The sequence below is a fragment of the Hippopotamus amphibius genome, chromosome 5, assembly GCF_030028045.1.
Source record: "Hippopotamus amphibius kiboko isolate mHipAmp2 chromosome 5, mHipAmp2.hap2, whole genome shotgun sequence".
NCBI lineage: Eukaryota > Metazoa > Chordata > Mammalia > Artiodactyla > Hippopotamidae > Hippopotamus > Hippopotamus amphibius.
In genome coordinates, this window is record NC_080190.1 from 19,132,776 (window position 1) to 19,156,547 (window position 23,772).

At 37.7% G+C, this 23,772-nt stretch overlaps 2 protein-coding genes across 8 annotated transcripts in view; one reads left to right on the top strand and one right to left on the bottom strand.

Annotated features, from left to right (window-relative positions):
• Positions 1 to 29: 29 nt before the first annotated feature.
• On the top strand, positions 30 to 18,726 carry ZDHHC6 (zinc finger DHHC-type palmitoyltransferase 6). Of its 4 annotated transcripts, none has more exons than XM_057734141.1 (11): positions 30 to 270; positions 1,379 to 1,858; positions 2,489 to 2,580; positions 3,784 to 3,943; positions 5,180 to 5,341; positions 6,998 to 7,051; positions 11,050 to 11,217; positions 12,302 to 12,343; positions 13,038 to 13,183; positions 13,276 to 13,322; positions 18,119 to 18,726. In XM_057734141.1, exons 2-11 carry the CDS (start codon positions 1,592 to 1,594, stop codon positions 18,220 to 18,222), a joined length of 1,242 nt encoding a protein of 413 aa, XP_057590124.1. In that variant the 5' UTR covers positions 30 to 270; positions 1,379 to 1,591; the 3' UTR covers positions 18,223 to 18,726. The 4 variants fall into 4 exon arrangements, with proteins under 4 accessions (XP_057590124.1, XP_057590126.1, XP_057590125.1 ...); XM_057734142.1 differs by lacking the exon at positions 30 to 270 and adding an exon at positions 287 to 1,178; XM_057734143.1 differs by lacking the exon at positions 12,302 to 12,343.
• Positions 18,727 to 21,492: 2,766 nt separating this feature from the next.
• Positions 21,493 to 23,772, bottom strand: part of ACSL5 (acyl-CoA synthetase long chain family member 5) — a 76,104-nt gene continuing 73,824 nt past the window's right edge. For all 4 annotated transcript variants that reach the window (XM_057734408.1, XM_057734411.1, XM_057734407.1 and 1 more), the window contains 4 exons: positions 23,571 to 23,672; positions 23,028 to 23,099; positions 22,496 to 22,642; positions 21,493 to 21,760 (listed from right to left, as the gene is read on the bottom strand). In XM_057734408.1, the coding sequence (XP_057590391.1) occupies positions 22,502 to 22,642; positions 23,028 to 23,099; positions 23,571 to 23,672 (315 nt within the window). In that variant the 3' untranslated portion in view covers positions 21,493 to 21,760; positions 22,496 to 22,501. The remainder of the gene's footprint in view (positions 21,761 to 22,495; positions 22,643 to 23,027; positions 23,100 to 23,570; positions 23,673 to 23,772) is intronic.

Sequence of the window (23,772 nt, forward strand, 5' to 3'; positions counted from 1 at the left end):
TTGATGCAGAGAACCTCCCGGAAGTTGCTGTCACGGAGTTGTGCGCGGGGCCTGAGCGGCAGCGCAACCGCGAGGGCGCTGGCAGAGCGACGCGCGGGTCGTGGCTGGTCCCGCACTCCAGCCTCCAGCACTCAGGACTTACTTTCTACCTGAGCTGGGCTGGGGTACCCGTGGCGCAGTTATCCGAGCGGGAGAAGACCTGCTCCGGGTGAGCCCGAACCGCCGCGGAAATGTAATGGCCGAGGAGCGGGCACTGAGGACCAGACCGAGGTGGGAGTCAAAGCACGGGACGTAGCCATCATCTTGGCGGTCTTCGCCCCACCCGAGTGAGGCCAGAATCTACAGAATGTTTAGACCAACCGCGCTTACCAAGCTGTTCCTCCCCCGAGTGAGGATTTCTAAGCGCTCTGCTCCATGACACGAGCGGGAACCTGAGGCACAGGGCAGCGGCATCTGTTGCGTGGAAGTCTTTGTTACTCTGTCCCTCGGCTCTTCTTCCCTCGACTCACTCTAGTCCAGTCCGAAATACCCTTCCATAGATCTTCCCGGCTCTCGCCTCCCTGCCTTCCCCGTCCCTCGCTCCGGGAAGAACTTCCTCTCCTTCTTCTTCTTCTTTTTATTTTTTTAACTCAAATATTCTTATCCATGTTCATTCTCATTTACGCCTCCGGTCCTGAGTTCACACACACTTCTCTTCTCCCCTCCGCTTCTTGCAGTCTCTTTGCTTTCACCCTCCCGCCTCTCTACCTTTGCTTTGGCACAAATAAACCCTTAAGTTAGTGTCTGGGGGGCAACCTCAAGCAAGTGGTGTATACCATGTCTGGATCATACTTGATTTTATTCGGGACTGGGTAAGAGGCAGTTTGAAACTCCATAAAGGGAGTTTGCTGACTTGGCTTCTATTGAGTTCAGCCCTTATCGTCGTGGTTTAATCACTCAGCCTCTCCAAGCCATTTTCTTTCCTCTGAAGAAGGAAGTGGATTAGGCCAACCCTAAGGTCTTCCTTCTGAGCTCTAAAATTCTTTGTCTCCTCAAACCATTCACTGAACGGTAGCATAGACACAGTCCTCTGACGAGTTGGGAACAAAGGAATAAAAACAACCACGAATGCAGTTCACGGGCCATGCAGACGTGACGGAAAGTCAGGATAAGATGAAGATAGTTCTTTCTGAAATTTGGTGAGATACTCATTCCACAGTAATGTACTTGTGAGCTGCTTTTTTTTTTTTCTATGTAACTCTTTATTACAGGTATATAAAATAGTTGATGTAACATTTGATGTGAGCTGCTTTTTTTAGGTGATTATTGAAATCAATAACTGCAGTAACAAATACATAGTAAAATGTCTTACTCAACTTCCTCATTTTGTTTTCTTTAGATTGAGTTTCAAACCAAGGTACTGGATTCTCCAAGATAAGATTGAGTATGTAACCGTGGAAATGGCATAAACTGCATTAGCATCCCACAACGTGAAGGCATGGCAGTTCAGGAACACACATGGACTTGTGGCACGTGGAAATGTGTGCACAGAAAAAAGAAATCTGTAGTTCTTTAAAAAAAAAAAAATAGGAAGGTGTTCTTCGTCACCAAAATGGGTACATTCTGCTCAGTTATCAAGTTTGAAAATCTCCAAGAATTAAAGAGACTTTGTCACTGGGGTCCCATTATAGCCCTTGGTGTTATAGCAATATGCTCTACCATGGCCATGATCGACTCTGTGTTGTGGTATTGGCCCTTACATACCACTGGAGGAAGTGTGAATTTCATCATGTTGATAAATTGGACTGTCATGATTCTGTATAATTACTTCAATGCCATGTTCGCTGGTCCTGGCTTTGTCCCTCTGGGATGGAAACCGGTAAGAAAAAGATTTCTTATGATGGTGAACTCTCATGATAATCACATATTTAGTTTTTGCCTTATCTGCTAACCGGAAATACCAAACACAGCCTGCTCTTTGCTTCAGTAGAGACTAAGCATATCATTTAATCACTGATCATTTCAAGCTCAAAGGATTCATTTCATACCGGTTTGAAAGTATTGATCTAAATTAATATTTCCCAAAGCAATTTCATTGAATACTTCTGCATTTAAAAAAAAATGGAGGGGTGGTAATGAGTACATAAGTTTCTAGGAAACACTGCATATCACTCACCTCATAATTCCACAGTGTGGTTTGGCGCTGGGATCTTCTTTCATGTAATATATTAATATTCCTCATAACTGAGAAAGACTCTTTAGAAACTACTGGTTTAAACCATAAAGTATTCAGAAACAATGGACAACCTAGTAATGACAAGTCAAGCCTCATGAATAAATACTATGGTTTGATTTTCTTTTATGGGAGAAGGGGAAAAGATGGAATTTTAACTTGCATTTCCAGCGCTTTTATTTGAGCTAAAATATTTTTAGATAATGAACTTCTGGTAATAGCATCACTTTTCCCATTACCCAGAAATTTATATTTTGTTTATATTTTGCTGCCAAGGAAAATTCTCAGGATAGCATGTACCTCCAGTATTGTAAAGTCTGCCAAGCATACAAGGCACCACGGTCACATCACTGCAGAAAGTGTAACAGGTACTGTCTGTCTTTGCTATTTATTGGGGATTGATCAACTTGATTACTGGTTTTTTGTTGTTATTCTTTCTACCACATCAATCCTAGTTTTATTTTCTGAAAGTTGGCTACTTTATAAACAGTGTTGTCAAAATACTTGTTTCCATAATCTTCATTTTACTTTTAAATTGTCAATTCTGGTAATAAGTAAGTCTCAGTCTTTTTTGTTGTAAGTGAAAAGATTTTTTTCTAGAAAAGTACCAATTTACTTTGCTTCTTGCCCTGCCAGGAGCAGGGTAAAAACTTATGCCTTTAATTAAGTTATTTTCATAAAGCAGGGTTAATTGTCGACTGTCATCTTGACTAGCCTTAGAATTGTTTTGAGTCTAAATTATAAAGGAGACCTTTTTCCATTATTGAGTTAACTAACATTTACACTTTATACAAATCTAATAAATGAATCCAGGTGCCTATTATCACAAGTGTTTAATATAAAAAACTTAATTGGAAGAAAATGGAATCACTATGAAAATGTGAATTAAGCTAGAACCTTTTTTAATGAACACCTATGTCCACTGATAAATAAGAAATTTATGATGAGAGTGCTGAGGTGTAGGCGGACCATTGGAGGGGCAAATAAAGTTTAGTTTGAGGCAAGAAAATTTTCTACTAGCAACCTCAAGGAAAGGAAACAGAGTAAGACTTTGCTTATTAAACCACATATTACAGAGTTAGCTTGCTTAGCTCAGAGACTCCACATCTAAAGGATAAGAACAGGAAGGAAGGAAGTTGCAAGTGTCTGCTAGGCCCCATCAGCCCCAGTGAGATTTATAAGTGATTTTTTTCAGCCTCTGTTGTTTTCCACTTCCGTCAGTGCATTTCAGCGCTAGAGGAAAACCAGGAACCCTGCTCATTTCTCTATAATGAACCTCTCAGTGGGCCTGCTGACTTCTTTAAACAAACTCACTTGTAGCAGACATCTTTTCCTCAGAAGCTGTTACAAAGCCTGCCCTTTCTTGTGCTGCTTAAAATTTAAAAGAAGTCACTGTTCAGAGTTGTTTAAAAACTCATAAAGATTTTTCTTTCTGTTCCATGAAGTATAATTCCTCTGTGACTCATGCATGAACATGCTAGATTCCGATGTGCTTAATCTTTTGAAGACCCAAGTTACTTAAAGTAGACAGGATTTTCTGCCTCATGTTTTATGTAAATTTTTCTTGTTAGATGTGTGATGAAGATGGACCATCACTGTCCTTGGATCAACAACTGCTGTGGTTATCAAAATCATGCTTCCTTCACACTGTTTCTCCTTTTAGCACCACTGGGTTGTATTCACGCTGCCTTTATTTTTGTTATGACGATGTATACACAGCTTTATAATCGGGTAAGTGAAAATGTTTGTTATAAGATCATGCCAGATTAAATAGTAGTTATCAAGATTACTTAAGAAGTCCCTTTTGGAAACATGCTTTCTACAATTGAGGTGGGGAGACAGAACTATGTTTTACCTCTATCAGGATTCCTTTTTAAAAAGCATTAAAACAGTTTTTTAAGATGAGGAAAGACTTTTTGTTCTGGAAACTCACCTTATATGCTCTAGTTGAAGTTGATAATTATTTTAGTACTATGTATAACTTATCGGACTTCAAACTTGGTAACTGTGGTGAAAAAAGAAGGATAAAGGAGAAGAGTGAGAAGAAAAAAGGCAATACTGTTGCTTTCTGTTTGCATTCCATTCTGTGGCCGATTATAGTTCTTTTGTTCACTTCTAATTCTAGTGCCCTAGAACGTGGCTCACAGAGCAGGTGCACATTCTAAAATATCGTGCAACTGATTGAGTTGATTTATGGGCAAGTAGTCATGAGATAAATTTTGGTGGTCACAAATTCAGGTCCCTAAAGAGGCCTGGAGGGTAAATGAGGGACATAGACCTGATGGGACTGTGGCAAACTAGAAAACACATATCCTCACACAGGGGACAACTCATATTTGACTGCAGCCAGTTTTGATGTTTGGAAATCCAGCCTGACGATGCCAGATCGTCTGGTTTTTTCAAGAAAAATCTAAAATCTGGACTTTCTATGTGAAATCTCATGATTTCTATATCACAAAATTTCTAAATGTTGGGACCTAACTGAATATTTTAAAACATTTTGCAGGCCAGGCAGCACATATCAGCAGGCCATATTTGGCCTACATTTTGCTAGTTTTTAAACCTCTGATTGTGGAACATGAAGGAAGAAACCCCTGGATCCTAGGCTCTCTCTGTCGCTATGGAAGATCACTGTAAATGTAGGAAAGCAAGGGGAAGATGGGAGACAGTTACAGCTTAGAGCGGTGTCCGCTGTTCATGCATAGTGGTGTTCGTGCGGCCCTCCTAACGCTTTCTGAGGAAGCAATAGCAAACAAAAAACATCTGAGAATTCTGAAGGACGATATTGTGCATATCAGTGTGAGTTCAAACCACAGTATTAATTAGAAACGGCTCTGTTTGCTGTGGCCACAGTGTCATGTTGTCATTTGTGGATCTTTTTTGATCAAGTTGTTTTAGATGCTGCAGTAGAGTCTGCCCACTACGACACCCAAGTATTTCGAGTGTGTGTTATTGTGTTGTTTATAGCTCTCCTTTGGGTGGAACACGGTAAAGATTGATATGACTGCAGCCCGGAGAGATCCTCTTCCAATTATCCCGTTTGGATTAGCTGCATTTGCTGCCACCTTGTTTGCCTTGGGATTAGCTTTAGGAACAACCATAGCTGTCGGGATGTTGTTTTTCATCCAGGTAAGTTCCTGGATTACCTCTAGCTAGAGTTGTCAAGTTATTGGCGCCACTTGTAATGAGAAAGAGATAAAGGCTGCATTTAAGTGCGCAGTGTGAAATGAAGACTATTGTTACTTATTCCATCTAGGTGATTAATTTCATCTTCTATTTAATCTTTGAATACTAGTCAAGTAACTTTTAAGTGACTTATCCAGAATTTCTAGGTAATTGATTTAACTTTAAAAATACTAACTTAGAGTTATATAGCATTTTATACTTGAGAAAGCTCTTCTCACAGTCTCTCTTGATCTTCACATCAACCCCAAAAGAGTTCGATAAGGATTATTATTTTCCCTTCCTTACAGATGAGCAATTAAGTCACAGGAAGGTTAAGTGATGTACCCAGGATCCTCCATTCATATATTCAGTAAACATATATTCAGTAAACATAATTATTAATGTTATTTTATAATAGCATATATTAAATCAGAATCATAATAGCATAGCTAACATTTACTGAGTACTGTTTTAGGCATTTTACGTGTGTCAGCTCATTTAATCTCCATAACAACCCTATGATATAGGTGCTATTTAATGTCTACTCTGTGATGAATCACTCTGCTAATTACTGAGGCTACAAGAGTGAAAATGAGGATGTTCCTACCGTTAGGAATTTCACAAGTGGTGAAGAGTTCATTAATACAGGGTCATGTGTGTATCATAGATTTATGTACAAAGTGCTGTGAGAACACAGAAGGAGGATGTAGCCCAGAAGTGATCAAAAAATAGTTCTTATGACTCATTTCATTCGCTTCATTAGTTTATTCATTCACTGAAGGCCCACTGTGGACCATGTATTGTGTTAGGCCCTGGGAATATTTATAAGGACAACTAGCCCAGGGTTGTTCTTACTGTGTCACACTGTCTCCATGAAGGCACAGCCAGGCTTCAAAGAATTGCAGAACTTATAGAATTAGAAACGCTGGCCTTGAGGGCCCTGATGGTCACCCAACCCTTTTTGAACTCTTGGTTTTAAAATAACCTGGTTTTGGTTATAGTTCATGTTTTCTACTAGCCTGGGATCAAATTCTTTGAAAAAATTTTCCCAATGCCTATAATTAGGAATCATATTAGAGATAAACTAAAATCCTGTAGTATAAAAACCTACATAAATGGAATTGTATCTAGGAAACAAAAACTAGAATCAAGACTGAATATATTCAGTTTCTAAGGCAAGCAGAATATCTAGGTTGACTGAAATGAGGTACTGTTACTTGTAATAAATAGATTAATCATATATTTAAGATTAATTAAAAATAGTGGTAAAAGACTTTAGTAGCAAAATACATCTATATAATACTGATTAAATGGATTATATCAGTATTTTGTTAATACTCTGCAAAGCTTATTCATATGATAGTACTTAAAACATGATTTTTTTAATTTAAACAGTAGATTCAGATTTGATTGTGGATTATTGTGGTCATTCATGTGAAGATGTACAGTGGCTAAGAGTCAGATGGGCCACATACTGTGTTACTTAATCTCTATTATCCTGATGTCTTCATCTATATAATGCAGCAATAAAAACTGTCTCATAGGGTTAGTGTAAAGATGATAATCTAAAATGAACCAGTCACGCTATGAAATTTTACTTTCTACCAATTTGATTTTCAGATGAAAATAATTCTCAGAAACAAAACTTCTATTGAATCATGGATTGAAGAGAAGGTAAATTTTATAATTGCTTCCTCAATGTCGATAAAGTATTTATTAACTAATAGACCAGATTAACTAATAAATACCCCAGAATGAAAACTTGGCTACCATATGGCTTCCTTACGTCATTGGCATGCCACGTAAAACGTGATTAAAGGAACCGTTTGCTTTATTCCTGGTTTAGTATAACTCCCACAGAACTATCTCACACACTGAGTTGTTGAAGAGGCCTAAGGCACACCTGAAACCATTTGGCTGTACTCTCTCAGACTAGAGGAGAAGGCAACCCATTTGGAAAGGAACGCCTGTCCTACCAAGGTGCCATCACATAGGCTTTAGACATCAGACAGGGCTTATGACACTTAACTTGTCACAAACCTCACAACCGCCAATATATACCTCACACTGTCCATTGGGATTCTGATGTAAAAAGTACATCTGACTACCCCCTCCCCATTGAAAACTGCGCACAGCCTCACCATCACTGTAGCACATTAGGGTTGTAAACCCAAATGCACTAGGGCTGGGGCAGGTAACCCAGATGCGTCAAGCCAGCCTATGGGCCAGAGCTGCCCTCAGACGAAGCTGATTGTTGCCACAGGGAAGTCTTCACCCAGTATTGTGAGATCATGTGATTTTTTTTTTTTTTTTCTGAGAAAATTCAGAGATCTGGATTTCTGTGTTACCTTTTTTTCTATTTTTAAGCATTGGCAAGCAATTCAAATTAAAAACAAACAGAAAACCTTCCTGGGCCAAATAAAACACTTATAGAACATATTTAGCCCCCTGGCAGCCAGTTGATGAGCTTTAATTTAGAGCAGCAGTTCTCAAACTTTTTGATCTCAGGACCTTTCACATCCTTAAAAAGGTGTTAAGGACATTAACATGTATTTTATCTATTGATATTTGCCATATTTTCAGAGAAAATCTTTGAATATTTATTATTTCATTTAAAAATAACAATAAATGCATTATATGTTAATAAAAATAGTATATTTTTTGGAAAAAAATTTTCCAAAAAAAAAAAAATAGGAAGAGTGGCATTGTTTTCTTTTTTTACAAATCTCTTTAATATCTGATTTAACAAGACAATTGGATTCTCATAACTGCTTCTGCATTCAGTCTTTTGAGGTATGTTGCTTTGATTGAAGTGTATGAAGAAATCTCAGCCTCAAACAGATAAGTAGATAGAAAAGGGTGGAGTAATTTTAACTTACCTTTCAGTTGATAGTGGATGTTCTTTGATAATACAGTAAGACTTGACAGGTGCTACTTCTTGAGAGGTTAGTTGCATGTGGATCTGAAACTACAGCAGTAAACTTTTTGTATTCTTTTGTATTTAAATCCATCAATCTATCTTGCTCTTTGAATGAATCTTTTACCATATAAGGCATCAGGCATTGGTCATTTGGAAAATATTAATTAACAGTGTTATGCAGATTTTTCAAATGTTGACAAATTTTATTATACAGTATCTAAAAGCTGCATTCATTCATATCACTACCAGTTTTATGAAGAAAATCTGTAAATATTGGAAAGCTGTCAGGCTCATAGTGGTGGATATAAATTTTCCAAACTAATTTTCACTTGAAAGCCTTGTTTTTTTCACTGGCAGCAAATGCTCAGTTTATATGAAGTAACAGCCTGACTTTTTCATTTTCGAGAAGACATCCACTAAATACTGAAGTCTGAATAACCTTGGTTTGTCTGTAACATTATTCATTCTTTCAAGTAAAAATGCTGACATGAAAAAAAGCTGGCTACACAGCTTTTGTTAGCTCACGACTCAAACAAGTGTTTTCCTTGAGATGAGCACTTTGGCATGTTTTATATGTACTTCCCATTTTGTCACACAGAATATTAAAAAGACATCTACTTGAGCGCTGAAATTTAATAAGAATAAGTTTTTGTTTCTTCATCAAGGACGTTTTTATGTATAACTGGGCTTTTTTTGTTGGTTTGATTTGGTTTTGAATTATGAGTGTGTAGCAGTGAAGAATATAGCACCTACTAATACAGTTTGGTGCCACTGTCTAGATTCCTGCTTAAGGTGCCAGCAATTTTACCCACCATTGCAAATGTCAACACCATGAACAAGGCAGATAACATCTTACTATTATTTTAAATGTTGTCTGACTTTGTTGAACCCCAAGAAAAGGTCTTGGGGACTCAAGGAGGTGTGCAAAGCATGCTTGGAGAACCACTGATGTACAGGTTTAAGTCCAAGCTTCTTAGCTTGTGTGTAATAAAACCTTTTATGTCTTCCCCTTACCTGCTTCTCCAGCTTCATTTCCACCCCTCCCCCCCACCCACACTCAGTACCAGTTAACACCAGTTTGCACATCTTATGCTTCTTTGTCTTTCCACATGTTGTTCCCTCTGCCTAGAATATTCTTTCCTCTTTTTTGCCTCATTTCTTGTCCCTCAAGACTTAGTTTAGCTGTCACTTCCTCCAAGGAGCCTTCCTTGACTCTCCCTAGACTAGATTAAGTACTCATTCCCTTTTCCCATGGTACCTACTGCACATCTCTGCCACCTTTTAACACATCGTCTTGCTGGGATCCCCCATCTTCACTGAGTGCTTCTCTTAGACAGAGACCATGCCTTGGTTGTTTTTGTGAGCTACTCTCATCCTTAGCACTTCTTCTTTCTTAATATTCTAGATCTCTGTTCTCTGAGGCTCTTAATTCATTTTGAAGACTGAAGCTTTTGTTTATAAAAAAGGAAATTACCATTTACTAACATGTCATGTTACAGCTTGATAATTCTTTTAATTGAATTAACATCAATATCACTTTATAAGTAACTGCAAGAAGCTTTTCCCTAAAATACTATCCCGTTAATAAAATAGTTCGATATCATCTCTAGTTAGCATAATATATTTTTTTTTGACAAAGGACTTTATATTTAAATAATCATATAATATGACAGAAAATATACCAAACTTGTGAGCTATATCTATAAATAGCATAATATATTGACATTAGATTAACAGTGGTTTTTTGTTTGTTTTTTGCTAATAACCAAAGCTCTTTATAAAGTGCTATGCTAAATCTAGAAGTTATTTTAAAACTGGCACTTTGTTGCTCAGTAAAAAATCAAATAAATGATTGCATTAAGTTAAAGAAAATGTATAAAAATTACCAGATTTTATTACACAATAAATATCAACTGGGTTTGTACACTTATTATAGGAATAAATAATGTATCTTTATACCACTAGGTGTCAGTGGAAATTCAGAAATTCTAAGAAATTTCTTAGAAATTTCTATCAGAAATTCTAATCCAGTTTATCCCCTTAAGTAAAAGCTAACAATTTAAATGCCTATAATATAATTTATGAAACCTAAATATTTATATAGGTATATGCTTAAAATGTACATATAAATGCCTATATAAATAAGTATATAGGCATATGTAATGGTATATAAAACTGAAAGAAGGTCTCTTACACATAACCTGCTAGCTTTAAAAAAAAAAATCATTTTCATAAAATGATGACTCCCCTGTTACACCTTTCCTGGCCATTCCCACAGGTGTTACTGCCACCCAGGTTACAGCTGTTGCGTTCTAGTGCACCCATCTAACAGTTCCTTCCATCCCGAATATACCCGTTTTCTGTTAAATCTCTTTATCACTATCTCTTCTTTACACCTGAATTCTTTTGTTCTACTGAAGAAGCAGAAACATTGAGGATTTTTTATATATGGAATAACGTTACTATTTTAATAAGCATTTTTGAATGCTTGAATTCTGTCTTATTTAGGCTTATTCCTGAATAAGCCCCAGCAGACATTTTCTGGGTGATCATGCGAGGCTGGTATTGTGTGTCAAGTTCTTCTGATATTGGGATAAGTGTGTTCATTTCTCCTGTGTACTCTAATGTTTCAATAAGGAGAAGGTATTTTTAGGAGTGATACAAATTTGAGGAATAAATGTTCTCAATAGTATACTACTAAAAGCCATTTAAGGCAGATGTATCTACCATCTTACATCTTTGTTACCCACAGGCTAAAGACCGAATTCAATATTATCAGCTAAATGAAGTCTTTGTTTTTCCTTATGATATGGGAAGTAGATGGAAGAACTTTAAACAGGTATTTACGTGGTCAGGGGTCCCCAAAGGAGATGGACTGGATTGGCCAATAAGAGAAGGCTGTCACCAGTACAGCTTAACAGTGAGTATTTTTGTTTAAATAATCTTGCCTTTTTGCCTCACCTTCTTCCCTTTAACTTCTCCTCAACTCCAGTGGCATTTTACAGTAACATAAGTAATAATTTTTTTTCAGTATGTCAGAATGAATCTAAGTTAATTCTAAAGCACTCCTTGTATCATGTTCCTCCTTATATATTTAAATCTCTCCTTATCTCTCCATACGTGTGAGATAAAGTCCTGATTCCTTAAAACGTGGTTTTGTGAAAATCTGGCCAAAAGCTACCTTTCCATGACATCCTAGCAGGATTCACCCTTTCTAATCAGCCTAGTCCACTCAGTGAATTCCTGGTACATTCCTGACACCTAACACTTCCCCCACACTGTTTTTTCTGTGTCAAATGACCTCCTCTTTATCAGGAATTATTCAGACCAGCGCCAGTCCCCACTCTTCCATAAAGGTTAACCTCCCCGCTCTAGACTCATCTGGATTTGGCACTTACTCATGTACTAATGGATAGTAGCACATGAGGTCTCACTTTTATTTAATTCTTGGATTATCTTGTATCTTTAACTTAACTTGGCAAGATTCTAGGCAGAGATTATTTCTCCTGCTGTATCTGATGTCGTGTCATTTAATAAATTGTTGCTAAATAAGTGGAGAAAAGTGAGTTGAAATGATGACTTCTAATCGAGACTCACTGTTGATGAATTTTGTGGTCCATTTGCCATCTCCCTAAAGAATCAGTGAGTCCCTGTATCCTCTTCACCTTAGGGGCTAGCCTGGAGGCCAGCTGAGAGCAGAGAGCAATATCTCCCTGATTCCTGGGCCACAGGGAGCGCTCTGTGAATACACACAAAGACATTGCAGAGGAAGCACTGAGAGGAAAGCCCCACTTCAGTGCTGGGTTTTAGTCATAGGACCTTCTTTCCCTGCTTTTTAAAAACACAAACAAAGAAACAAAAAAATGGCCTTTAAATTGTCAGCAATTTGAAACATTGGAAAATTGAGAGTTTGTCACGTCACTCTGATACAGTAAATGAAGAAAGCCTGTTTTTCAACATTGAGATAAGAGACTTCATTTTTTCTTTTTATATCTTCCAAACAGATAGAACAGTTGAAACAAAAAGCAGATAAAAGAGTCAGAAGTGTAAGTAATTATTTTGCAGTGATACTAATTTCTTTTTCTTTTGTCAGGCTCTACACGTCTGTGTAGCTTTTAAAATTGCCTTTGAGTAAAAACCAACTGTTGGCTTTTATTAAATAATATTTCTTAATACATTTGTTGAAATTTGATGCACATTATTTTTGTTTTCATTTAAATAGTTTGGACTGGAGGTTTGGAGGGAATTTAGTCAATTTATATTGTCAGTAGATAATTATCCTCAATATAGTTCCCTAGTGTGAAACTTGTCCTTAAACAGTGATGCAGAACAACTCAATGGCCACTAGCTACATGTGGCTATTTAAATTAATTTAAATTAAATTAAAATATAAGTTCCTTGGTTGCACCAGCCACATTAAAAGTGTTCAATAGCTACATGTGTCTAGGGGCTACCACTCTGGATACCACAAGTATAAAACATTTCCATCACTGCAGAAAGTTCTGTGGGACAGCACTGCTTCTAAAATTTCATTCTTAGCCATGTGCTTGAAATGAAGGGTAAGAAAAGCCTGAGAATTAGAAGCATCAATTAATTACCTTCTATAAGGGAACTGGGTGGATAGGGAACCAGAAGGGAAAAAGACTTGTTGCCTGATATTTTGTATCTACCATTAACAGTTTACATTCAAAAGTAAAAAGCTCGGGTATGGGTTAATGTTCTTCTGCTCACTGATGACAGGTTCGGTATAAAGTAATAGAAGATTACAGTGGTACCTGCTGTCCTTTGAATAGAGGAATCAAAACCTTCTTCACAAGCCCTTGCACTGAAGAGCCTCGGATAAAGCTACAGAAAGGGGAGTTCATCTTAGCCACAAGAGGGTTACGGTAAGTGACAGAAAGTACTGAATTTCTTCTTGAATGACAAAATTGGTATCTAGCCAAAAAAAAAATTAATTTTAGTCTTTTAAATATTTCAGATACTGGTTGTATGGAGATAAAATTCTTGATGATTCCGTCACAGAAGGTATGAAAGTGGAGGGGGATGTTTAAAGGATAAGACTGTCAGCAATAGCTGCAAACTTTACAAGAATAACTTTCATAAACAGTGACATGTCATATGCATTAGTGGAACTAACTAGGAAGGCACATCATTAAACAACAAAAAGAAGCTCCTTGTATTATTTCTCCATAGCACTTATTCTTATCAGGTCTTTGCAGGGATTAGCTAACACCGGATCCCATCCTTAACTATGTGACAGGCACTTGTGGAAATGCTTCACTTGTAGTATTCAGGTCCCCAGCAGCCCTCTGAGGTCCATGCTGTCACTGACATTTTATTGGTGAGGGAACTGAAACATGGAGAGGCTGAGCAACGTGCCCAAGGCCGCACTAAATGCAGATGAAGCCAAGACTCCAGCCCACACAGTCTGGCTCCAGAGCCTGTGACTAAGCTGCTATGTTGTACACGCCCCCAGTGAATGAATTGTCCTATGAAGTTATTATCAAAACTATTGAATTGAAAACTATGTCTTTGATTTTTTTATTTACTTTTAGAAATTGTTCCTTTTTTTAATTTTTTTTTTTATTTTTTTTTTATTTTTATTTTTTTGGGGGTACACCAGGTTCAATCATCTGTTTTTATACACATATCCCCATATTCCCTCCCTTCCTTGACTCCCCCACCTCGAGTCCCCCCCACCCTCCCTGCCCCAGTCCTCTAAGGCATCTTCCATCCTCGAGTTGGACTCCCTTTGTTATACAACAACTTCCCACTGACTATTTTACAGTTGGTAGTATATATATGTCTGTGCTACTCTCTCGCTTCGTCTCAGTTTCCCCTTCACCCCCCGCCCCCTCCCATACCTCGAGTTCTCCAGTCCATTCCCTGTATCTGCATCCTTGTTCTTGTCACTGAGTTCATCAGTACCATTTTTAGATTCCATATATGTGAGTTAGCATACAATATTTGTCCTTCTCTTTCTGACTTACTTCACTCTGTATGACAGATTGTAGTTCTATCCACCTCATTACATATAGCTCCATTTCATCCCTCTTTATAGCTGAGTAATATTCCATTGTATATATATGCCACATCTTCTGTATCCATTCATTTGTTGATGGGCATTTAGGTTGCTTCCATGTCCTGGCTATTGTAAATAGTGCTGCAATAAACATTATGGTAAAAGTTTCTTTTGGGATTATGGTTTTCTTTGGGTATATGCCCAGGAGTGGGATTACTGGATCATATGGTAGTTCTATTTGTAGTTTTTTAAGGAACCTCCAAATTGTTTTCCATAGTGGCTGTACCAACTTACAGTCCCACCAACAGTGCAGGAGAGTTCCCTTTTCTCCACACCCTCTCCAACATTTGTGGTTTCCAGACTTTGTGATGATGGCCATTCTGATCGGTGTGAGGTGATACCTCATTGTGGCTTTGACTTGCATTTCTCTGATGATTAGTGATGTTGAGCATCTTTTCATGTGTTTGTTGGCCATCTGTATGTCTTCTTCGGAGAAATGTCTATTTAGGTCTTCTGCCCATTTGTGGATTGGGTTCTTTGCTTTTTTGGTATGAAGCTGCATGAGCTGCTTGTATATTTTGGAGGTTAATCCTTTGTCCATTGTTTCATAGGCAATTATTTTTTCCCATTCTGAGGGTTATCTTCTTGTCTTGTTTATGGTTTCTTTTGCTGTGCAAAAGCTTTTAAGTTTCATGAGGTCCCATTTGTTTATTCTTGATTTTATTTCCATGATTCTAGGAGGTGGGTCAAAAAAGATGTTGCTTTGATGTATGTCATAGAGTGTTCTGCCTATGCTTTCCTCTAGGAGTTTTATAGTGTCTGGCCTTACATGTAGGTCTTTAATCCATTTGGAGTTTCTTTTTGTGTATGGTGTTAGGAAGTGTTCTAATTTCATTCTTTTACGTGTTGCTGTCCAATTTTCCCAGCACCACTTATTGAAGAGGCTGTCTTTTTTCCATTGTATACTCGTGCCTCCTTTGTCAAAGATAAGGTGCCCATATGTGTTTGGGCTTACTTCTGAGTTCTCTATTCTATTCCATTGATCGTCCTTTCTATTTTTGTGCCAGTACCATACTGTCTTGAGCACTATGGCCTTGTAGTATAGTTTGAAGTCAGGAAGCCTGATTCCACCAACTCCATTTTTCCTTCTCAAGATTGCTTTGGCTATTCGGGGTCTTTTGTGTTTCCATACAAATTGTAAGATTTCTTGCTCTAGTTCTGTGAAAAATGCCATTGGTAATTTGATAGAGATTGCATTGAATCTGTAAATTGCTTTGGGTAGTACAGACATTTTCACGATGTTGATTCTTCCAATCCAGGAACATGGTATGTCCCTCCATCTGTTTGTGTCGTCTTTGATTTCTTTCAGCAGTGTCTTAAAGTTTTCTGCATACAGATCTTTTGCCTCCTTAGGCAAGTTTATTCCTAGGTATTTTATTTTTTTTGTTGCAATGGTGAATGGGAGAGTTTCCTTAATTTCTCTTTCTGCTCTTCCGTTGTTAGTGTATAGGAATGTAAGAGATTTCTGTGCATTAATTTTGTATCCTGCTACTTTACTAAACTCATCAATGAGTGCTAGCAGTTTTCTGGTAGAGTCTTTAGGGTTTTCTATATATAATATCATGTCATCTGCACAGAGTGACAATTTGACTTCTTCTTTTCCAATTTGTATTCCTTTGATTTCTTTTTCTTCTCTGATTGCTGTGGCTAAAACTTCCAAAACTATGTTGAATAATAGTGGTGAGAGTGGACACCCTTGTCTTGTTCCTGTTCTTAGAGGGAATTCTTCCAGTTTTTCCCCATTGAGAACGATGTTGGCTTTTGGTTTTTCATATATGGCTTTTATTATGTTGAGGTAATTTCCTTCTATGCCCATTTTCTGGAGAGCTTTTATCATAAATGGATGTTGAACTTTGTCAAAAGCTTTTTCTGCATCTATTGAAATGATCGTATGGTTTTTATCTTCAATTTGTTGATATGATGTATCACGTTGATTGATTTGCATATATTGAAGAATCCTTGCATCTCAGGGATAAACCCCACTTGATCATGGTGTATGATTTTTTTAATGTGCTCTTGGAGTCTGTTAGCTAGTATTTTGTGGAGGATTTTTGCATCTATATTCATCAGTGATATTGGTCTGTAGTTTTCTTTTTTTGTGACATCTTTGCCTGGTTTTGGTATCAGGGTGATGGTAGCCTCATAGAATGAGTTTGGGAGTGTTCCACCTTCTGCAATATTTTGGAAGAGTTTGAGAAGGATAGGTGTTAACTCTTCTTGAAATGTTTGATAAAATTCATGCGTGAATCCATCTGGTCCTGGGCTTTTGTGTGTTGGGAGATTTTTAATCACTGCCTCAATTTCCGTACTTGTGATTGGTCTGTTCATGGTTTCTATTTCTTCCTGGTTCAGTCTTGGAAGATTGTATTTTTCTAAGAATGTATCCATTTCTTCCAGGTTATCCAATTTATTGGCATATAGTTGCTTGTAGTAGTCTCTCATGATGTTTTGTATTTCTGAGGTGTCCGTTGTTACTTCTCCTTTTTCATTTCTCATTCTGTTGATTTGCATCTTCTCCCTTTTTTTCTTGATGAGTCTGGCTAATGGTTTATCAATTTTGTTAATCTTCTCAAAGAACCAGCTTTTAGTTTTATTTATTTTTCTTATGGTTTCTTTCCTTTCTTTTTCACTTATTTCTGCTCTGATCTTTATGATTTCTTTCCTTCTGCTCACTTTGGGGTTTCTTTGTTCTTCTTTCTCTAGTTGTTTTAGGTGTAAGGTTAGGTTGTTTATTCGATCATTTTCTTGTTTCTTGAGGTAGGACTGTATTGCTATAAACTTCCCTCTTAGAACTGCTTTTGCTGCATCCCATAGGTTTTGGGTTGTTGTGTTTTCATTGTCATTTGTTTCTAGATATTTTTTGATTTCCTCTTTGATTTCTTTAGTGATTCCTTGGTTGTTTAAGAGTGAATTGTTTAGCCTCCATGTGTTTGTATTTTTTGCAGTTTTTTTCCTGTAATTGATATCTAGTCTCATGGCGTTGTGGTCTGAGAAGATGCTTGATATGATTTCAATTTTCTTGAATTTGCTGAGGTTTGATTTGTGACCCAAGATGTGATCTATCCTGGAAAATGTTCTCTGTGCACTTGAGAAGAACGTGTAGTCTGTCGTTTTTGGATGGAATGTCCTATAAATATCAATGAAGTCGAGATGGTCTAATGTGTCATTTAAAGCTTGTGTGTCTTTATTTATTTTCTGTTTGGATGATCTGTCCATTGATGTAAGTGGGGTGTTCAAGAAATTGTTCCTTTTTAAAGATTAACGCAGGATGCTCTTTTGAAAACACTGGGTTAATCATAAATTAACCCATGTGACAGGTTAGGCAAGCTTGATATAGAAGTGCACACATTAGAAAAAGTCTGAAAAGAAAATTCACAAAGGCTCAGGGAGCTCATCCCCTAGAACAGATGCAATAAGACAGTGTGCCGACTCCTTCACAGTCACACACATGTACGTGAACACCAAGCCCCCCAGCTCCACGGGGGCTCTCCTGAGCATATCAGCTCCTTTCCCAGATGATGGAATTTGGGAAATATCTGTTTTCTAGCTTGTTAGGAACATATTTTTTTTAAATTTTAGTTATTTAATTTTAACCTCAAATTGTGCTTATAAAAGATGGTGGGGGTGGGTAAAGTCTAACTAAAAACTTATTCATTGGAAGTAATAGGATTTATAGATCTCACAGATGTCATTGTGGGTATATCTGACTATTGCATATCAATTTCATTTGCTCCCTCAGGCGTTTCAAGAGTAAGAGGATGGTTCCCTAGAAACTGTGTAGAAAAGTGCCCCTGTGATGCGGAAACAGATCAAGCACCAGAGGGCGAGAAGAAAAACAGATAGCCACTTTTAAAGTAAAATTACTCTAAGCCCCCTCCATTACTTGAAAATTGTACATATTACTAAAGAATTATGCAATGAGCCTACTCTGGTTAAGGTGTTCTTTTCCTCAAAGGTGCCCTAGTGCCATGATCTAATATTTTTATTACCATTTTGAAATGGAGAAGCCATTCTGTACATGCCTTTGAATTCCTGCGCCTCTATGCCACCTCTCCCTCTCCCCAAAAGGAAAAACACTTCACCCAAGTAAGTCGATTGCATTTTCTCTAGGATATTTTTATGCACTGCACACAATGGACCTCACCTGCAGATATAGTTCCCTGTTTGCCAGGAGCATCTGCATGTGATGCTTTTATCTTCTTTCCCCCTCAGCTGAAATTTCTTATGTAATATTCTAGATGCTATAGAACTTAATTTATCAGGTTCAATGTAAGCTCAGATTTTATTACCTGTCTTTTAATAATGAAAATTTTGTCAAATCAAATAAAGATCAATGGATGTTCTGTATAAATCATAGTTTTTACTCAGAGTATCTTTCTTTTTGCTAACTAAAAAGGATTTTCTTAGTTCCTTATGGAAAAACTGCTTTACTGCCTTGTGAAAAATCGACATCTTTAATCATGAGTCTTAATACATACATATTTACCTCAAATAAATACCCAATTAATGGCATATTGAGATCACAGGATTCTAGACTTTTTTTTTTAATTGAAGTATGGTTGATTGACAGTGTTACAGGTGTATAACAGTGATTCAATTTTTTATATATATATTATTTTATATATTATTTTTATGTTTTATATATTATTTTATATATATTTTATACTGTATATATTATATATTAAAATAATATAAAAGATATTATTTTATATATATTTTATATATTATATATATGTGTGTGTGTGTGTATATATTATTTTTCAGATTCTTTGCCATTGTAGGTTATTGCAAGATGTTGGATATAGTTCCCTGTTGGATATACAGTAGGTTCTTATCTATCTATTTTATATATAATAGTATGTATCTATTAATCCCAAATTCCTAATTTATCCCTCCCTGCCTCTTTCGCCTTTGGTAGCCATAAGTTTGTTTTCTATGTCTGTGAGTCTATATCTGTTTTGTAAATAAGTTCGTGTCATTTTTTTAGATTCCACATGTAAGTGATATCATATGATATTTATATTTCTCTGTATGACTTACTTCACTTAGTATAATAATCTCTAGATCCATCCATGTTGCTACAGATGGCATTGTTTCATTCTTTTTTATGGCTGGGTAATATTCCACTGTATTTATATACCACATCTTTATCCATTTCATCTGTTGATAGACATTTAGGTTGCTTCTGTGTCTTGGCTATTGTAAATAGTGGTGCTATGAACATTGGGATGCGTGTATCTTTTCAAATTAGAGCTTTCAACTTTTCCAAATGTATGTCCAGGAGTGGGATTACTGGATCATATGGTAACTTATTTTTACTTTTTTAAGGAACTTCCATACTGCTTTCCTTAGTGGCTGCACCAATTTCCACCAACAGTGTAGAAGTTCCTTTTTTCCCCACACCCTCTCCTGCATTTATTATTTGTAGACTTTTTGATGATGGCCATTCTGACCTGTGTGAGGAAATACCTCATTGTAGTTTTGATTTTCATTTCTCTAATAATTAGCAGTTTTGAGCATCTGTTCATGTGCCTATTGGCCATCTGTATGGAGAAATGTCTGTTGAGGTGTTCTGCCCCTTTTTTGATTGGGTTGTTTTTTGCTTTTTTAATTGAGTTCTATAAGCTGTTTCTATATTTTGGAAATTAATTCCTTGTAGGTTGTATCCTTTGTGAATATCTTCTTCTATTTTGTCCGTTGTCTTTTTGTTTTGTTTATGGTTTCCTTTGCTGTACAAAAGCTTTTAAATTTAAGTCCCATTTGTTTATTTTTGCTCTTCTTTCTATTATTGTAAGAGGCAGATCCAAAAAGATATTACTGCAGTTCATGTCAAAGAGTGTTCCGCTTATGTTTCCCTCTAGGAGTTTTACACTATCCAGTCCTACATTTAGGTCTTTAATACATTTTGAATTTAATTTTGTGTATGGTATTTGAGAATGTTCTAATTTTATTCTTTTACATGTAGCTGTTCAGTTTTCCCAGTACCACTTATTGAAAAGACTGTCTTTTCTTCATTGTATATTCTTTCCTCCTTTGTCATAGATTAACTGACCATAAGTGCATGAGTTTATTTCTGGAGTTTCTGTCCTGTTTCATTGATCTATGTGTCTGTTTTTGTGGCAGTACCATACTGTTTTGGTTTCTGTGGTATACAAAGCTATTTTTTGGGCTATTCTAAACACATGAGTAGAATTATAGTAGTCACCTAGTCCAATAGCAGTTCTTTCTAAGCCAGGGAACTTGAGCTTTGGGGGTCTGGCTTATAACAGCTAACAATAAGGGAAGGGCACTTGGGGATTCAGCAGTGAATGAAGCACGACTCTGCCCCATTCCAGTGAGGGGTAAGGAGGTGGACAGACAGTAAAATATGTGTCAGATGGAGTCATGTATTACAAAGAAAGCAGGTGGCACAGTCTGACGGAGGTGACATTTAAAGCAGATGAGGGAACAAACTGAGTGTCTCTGAGAGTATCTGCATTTCAGGCAGAACAACAGGCTGGCATGTACCTGGCATGTTTGAGGACAGGAAGGCAGCCATTGTGGTTTAGTTGGAATGAATGAGGGGGGAGTGGGAGAGGAGGTCAAGGAGACAGCGGGAGCTAGACATGGAGGGAAGTTAATTCCTGCCTTCCCTCCTGTTTCAAATATCCAAGAATAGATGTTTCCTCAGCTCTTCTGGGCTAATTCTCCTTTAATTCCAGTTAAAGACCAGAAAGAACACTGTTTGAAACTACTGGGATGATAGAGGAGAAAGAACATGAATTGTGCTCAGTTGGAGTTAGGGTTCGACTGGTTTCATCATTCACAGCTATGGCATAAGAAGGCCTGGTCCTCAACGTAGTTTCCTTCAGTAGCTATCAGACCTGGTGGGACATTCTAGAATCACCTGGGGACCTTTTAAAAATCTTGATGCCCAGGCTGTACCCCTGACCATGTTAATCAAAATCCCTGAAGTGTCACGCAGGCATCAGTATCTTTTTAAACTCACAGGTAATGCTAGTGTGTAGCCGAGTTTGAGAGCCACTAGCGTACATGATTGTTAAGGGGTCCTTGTCTGAGGCTGGTTCTCATCACAGCCTGTGGGGAAATACACACCACAAATTAAGCTATCTGCAAGAGTTTATTCTGAACACTTTACATTTACAAGTGGAAGCAGCACGTGTTGAAGGGTGGTGAGGTACAGCAGGAACTAGAGTCGGGGAGGAAAGATCAGTCGGGTCCTTCCCAGAAGATAAACCTGTCGTGCAGGCTTCATGCTGGCGCACAGGTCTTTATTCCCAGTTCAGGAGGTTGTTACTCAGTGCTTTGCTTTGTTTACTGGAAAAGTGCACTTGACATGAGTTTCAGCTCCTTCCCCTACAGCTTCCAGCTCAGCAGCAAACTGTCAGGAACAGATTCAGTCACCAGGTATACTGCAGAAAACACTTTTAGAACTTTCTTTTTGGACAAAGATGTCATAGGCTTAGTTTTAAATTCTCTCAAGTCAGAGAAGCTACAGGGTTTAGGAAATGCTCAGTGATCAAACTTCTCCATTCTGGACACAGACTTCAGTGGACACAGAAGTACAAAGAAAAAAATCTCTCACAGATGTGATTAATATTGTGATTGCTTAAAACTCAATTTTAGTGCTTTTGTGGAATGGTTAGAAAACATGAATTAGAAACAGCTTTTCAGAACTTAAAGGTCTCTTAATTTGAACATTGGAAGGCCTAAATGTTGAGGCTGCCAACAAGTTAGATTTACGATAAAACGAAGAAGTCCCAAAGGGTCACTTTGGCCCTTGAACTAGATATCACTTATAAAGGTTGGAGATCACAAGGAAGGAACAAAGATACAAATGGACCTTGAAGAAAGGTATCTTGATAAAAGTAGCCCTAAAACCTAAATGTCAGCAGCTTTTAAGAAGGCAAGGACAAGAGTTACTTAATTCAAGGCTACACTTCCACATGGTAAGTCTCTCACTTAATATTTTTAAAAAGCCCTAAAACTATGGTTTTATAATTTAGTTGGTGAAACAACAGACAGGAGGAAAGACCAAAAAATGAACGTAAGGCTAGTTTTTAATCCATATTCCCACAAGGCAGGCTACCTCCGAGCCCCTTGCTGCCGTAAGTACCTTAACCTACTCCTGGATATTCTCATACAGACTGTTGATTTGAGTCCGAAAGTACTTGGCAAGCTCTCCCCGCTTTGCTTTCAAGGTTGGTGTCAAGAGCCCGTTTTCAGTGGAAAATGGCTCTGAGTGAAGGTAGATGCATTTGACCTGGAAGAGAAGATGCACATGTTTATTAGTGATTTGGACTGTGCTGCAGAGCCCTCTAAGTGCTATGTGAAGAACCTTAAAGAATACTTCCCCTTATTGATGAGTTGATGAAGTGGGAGGGTAAAGAGAATAGTAACACATGCCCGTTTCTCACACGCTAACAATGATTTGGCAAAGACACGAGTGGAGAAGGGGAATGAATAATGAACAGTGTGAAGGGACTGCACAGGTAAATGCCAAGGTCACTGCCATTTGTTGTTAATGGGTTAATAGTCCCTCTCACATCAGTTCCTTGGAAACTGTACTTTTAAACCCCATTATCAATGCAAACTTTAAAACTTTCTAGGATGACTTGAGAGACCAGGATAACATGAGCAGTGCATACCTGTTCAAAGGATTTAAGGCCACCTGCCATCCCAATTTGCTGCAAGTCTTTTAAAATTTCTTTCTTTATAACCTAGGAAGATAAAATGTAGCTTAGAGCCGCTGAAAAAGAGCCTAAAGGAAAGGGTGAGAGTGAACCAATTCAGAATGCCTACTAAGCTCATCAGGAAAAAGGCAGGATACGGGAGTATGTGCAAGCGCACGTGATACCGAAATGTTGCTCAAAGAAAAAAATTAATGAGAAGAAAAAGTAAATCTAAATGGCAACAGGGGTTTTCTCTGGATGACATTATTTAATTCCCCATTTTCCAATTATTTTTTCTACCATGCCCATGTTACTATAGAAAGAATAGGGATTTTGGTGGTTGTTTTTAAACTCCCCTACCCTATCCTCCAGTCTAATAAAACCAGTTAATTCATATGTAGCAAGAGTCTGTTCTTGCAGAGAGGAGGCTCTGGGAAGCCTTGGGGTGGGGGTGGGGGGGGGGCATCCCTCTCCCACGAAGGGCCTATGAGTACACAGGCTTTCCTAAGTGAGACTTACTTGGTTTTGGCACAGTTCTTCAAAAGAACCCTTCACCCCGAGTTTGGCTGCAAATGAGGGAAGCACATCAGGGTCAGGAATCACCACTCCCACTAGGATTGACTGGAAAGGAGATAAAGGCGTGTGAACTAGCGCAGCACTGCCCCCAAGTGGGGAAAGAAAGCAGCATTACATCATAATACATGACGGTTCCCAAGCCCTG

Bases quoted from the DNA above. Each gene is read 5' to 3' on its own strand.
- ZDHHC6 (XM_057734141.1), top strand. From the start codon at position 1,592: ATGGGTACATTCTGCTCAGTTATCAAGTTTGAAAATCTCCAAGAATTA. The intron at 3,944-5,179 runs GTAAGTGAAAAT...TGTTGTTTATAG, and splicing joins ATACACAGCTTTATAATCGG to CTCTCCTTTGGGTGGAACAC. The intron at 7,052-11,049 runs GTAAATTTTATA...TGTTACCCACAG, and splicing joins AATCATGGATTGAAGAGAAG to GCTAAAGACCGAATTCAATA.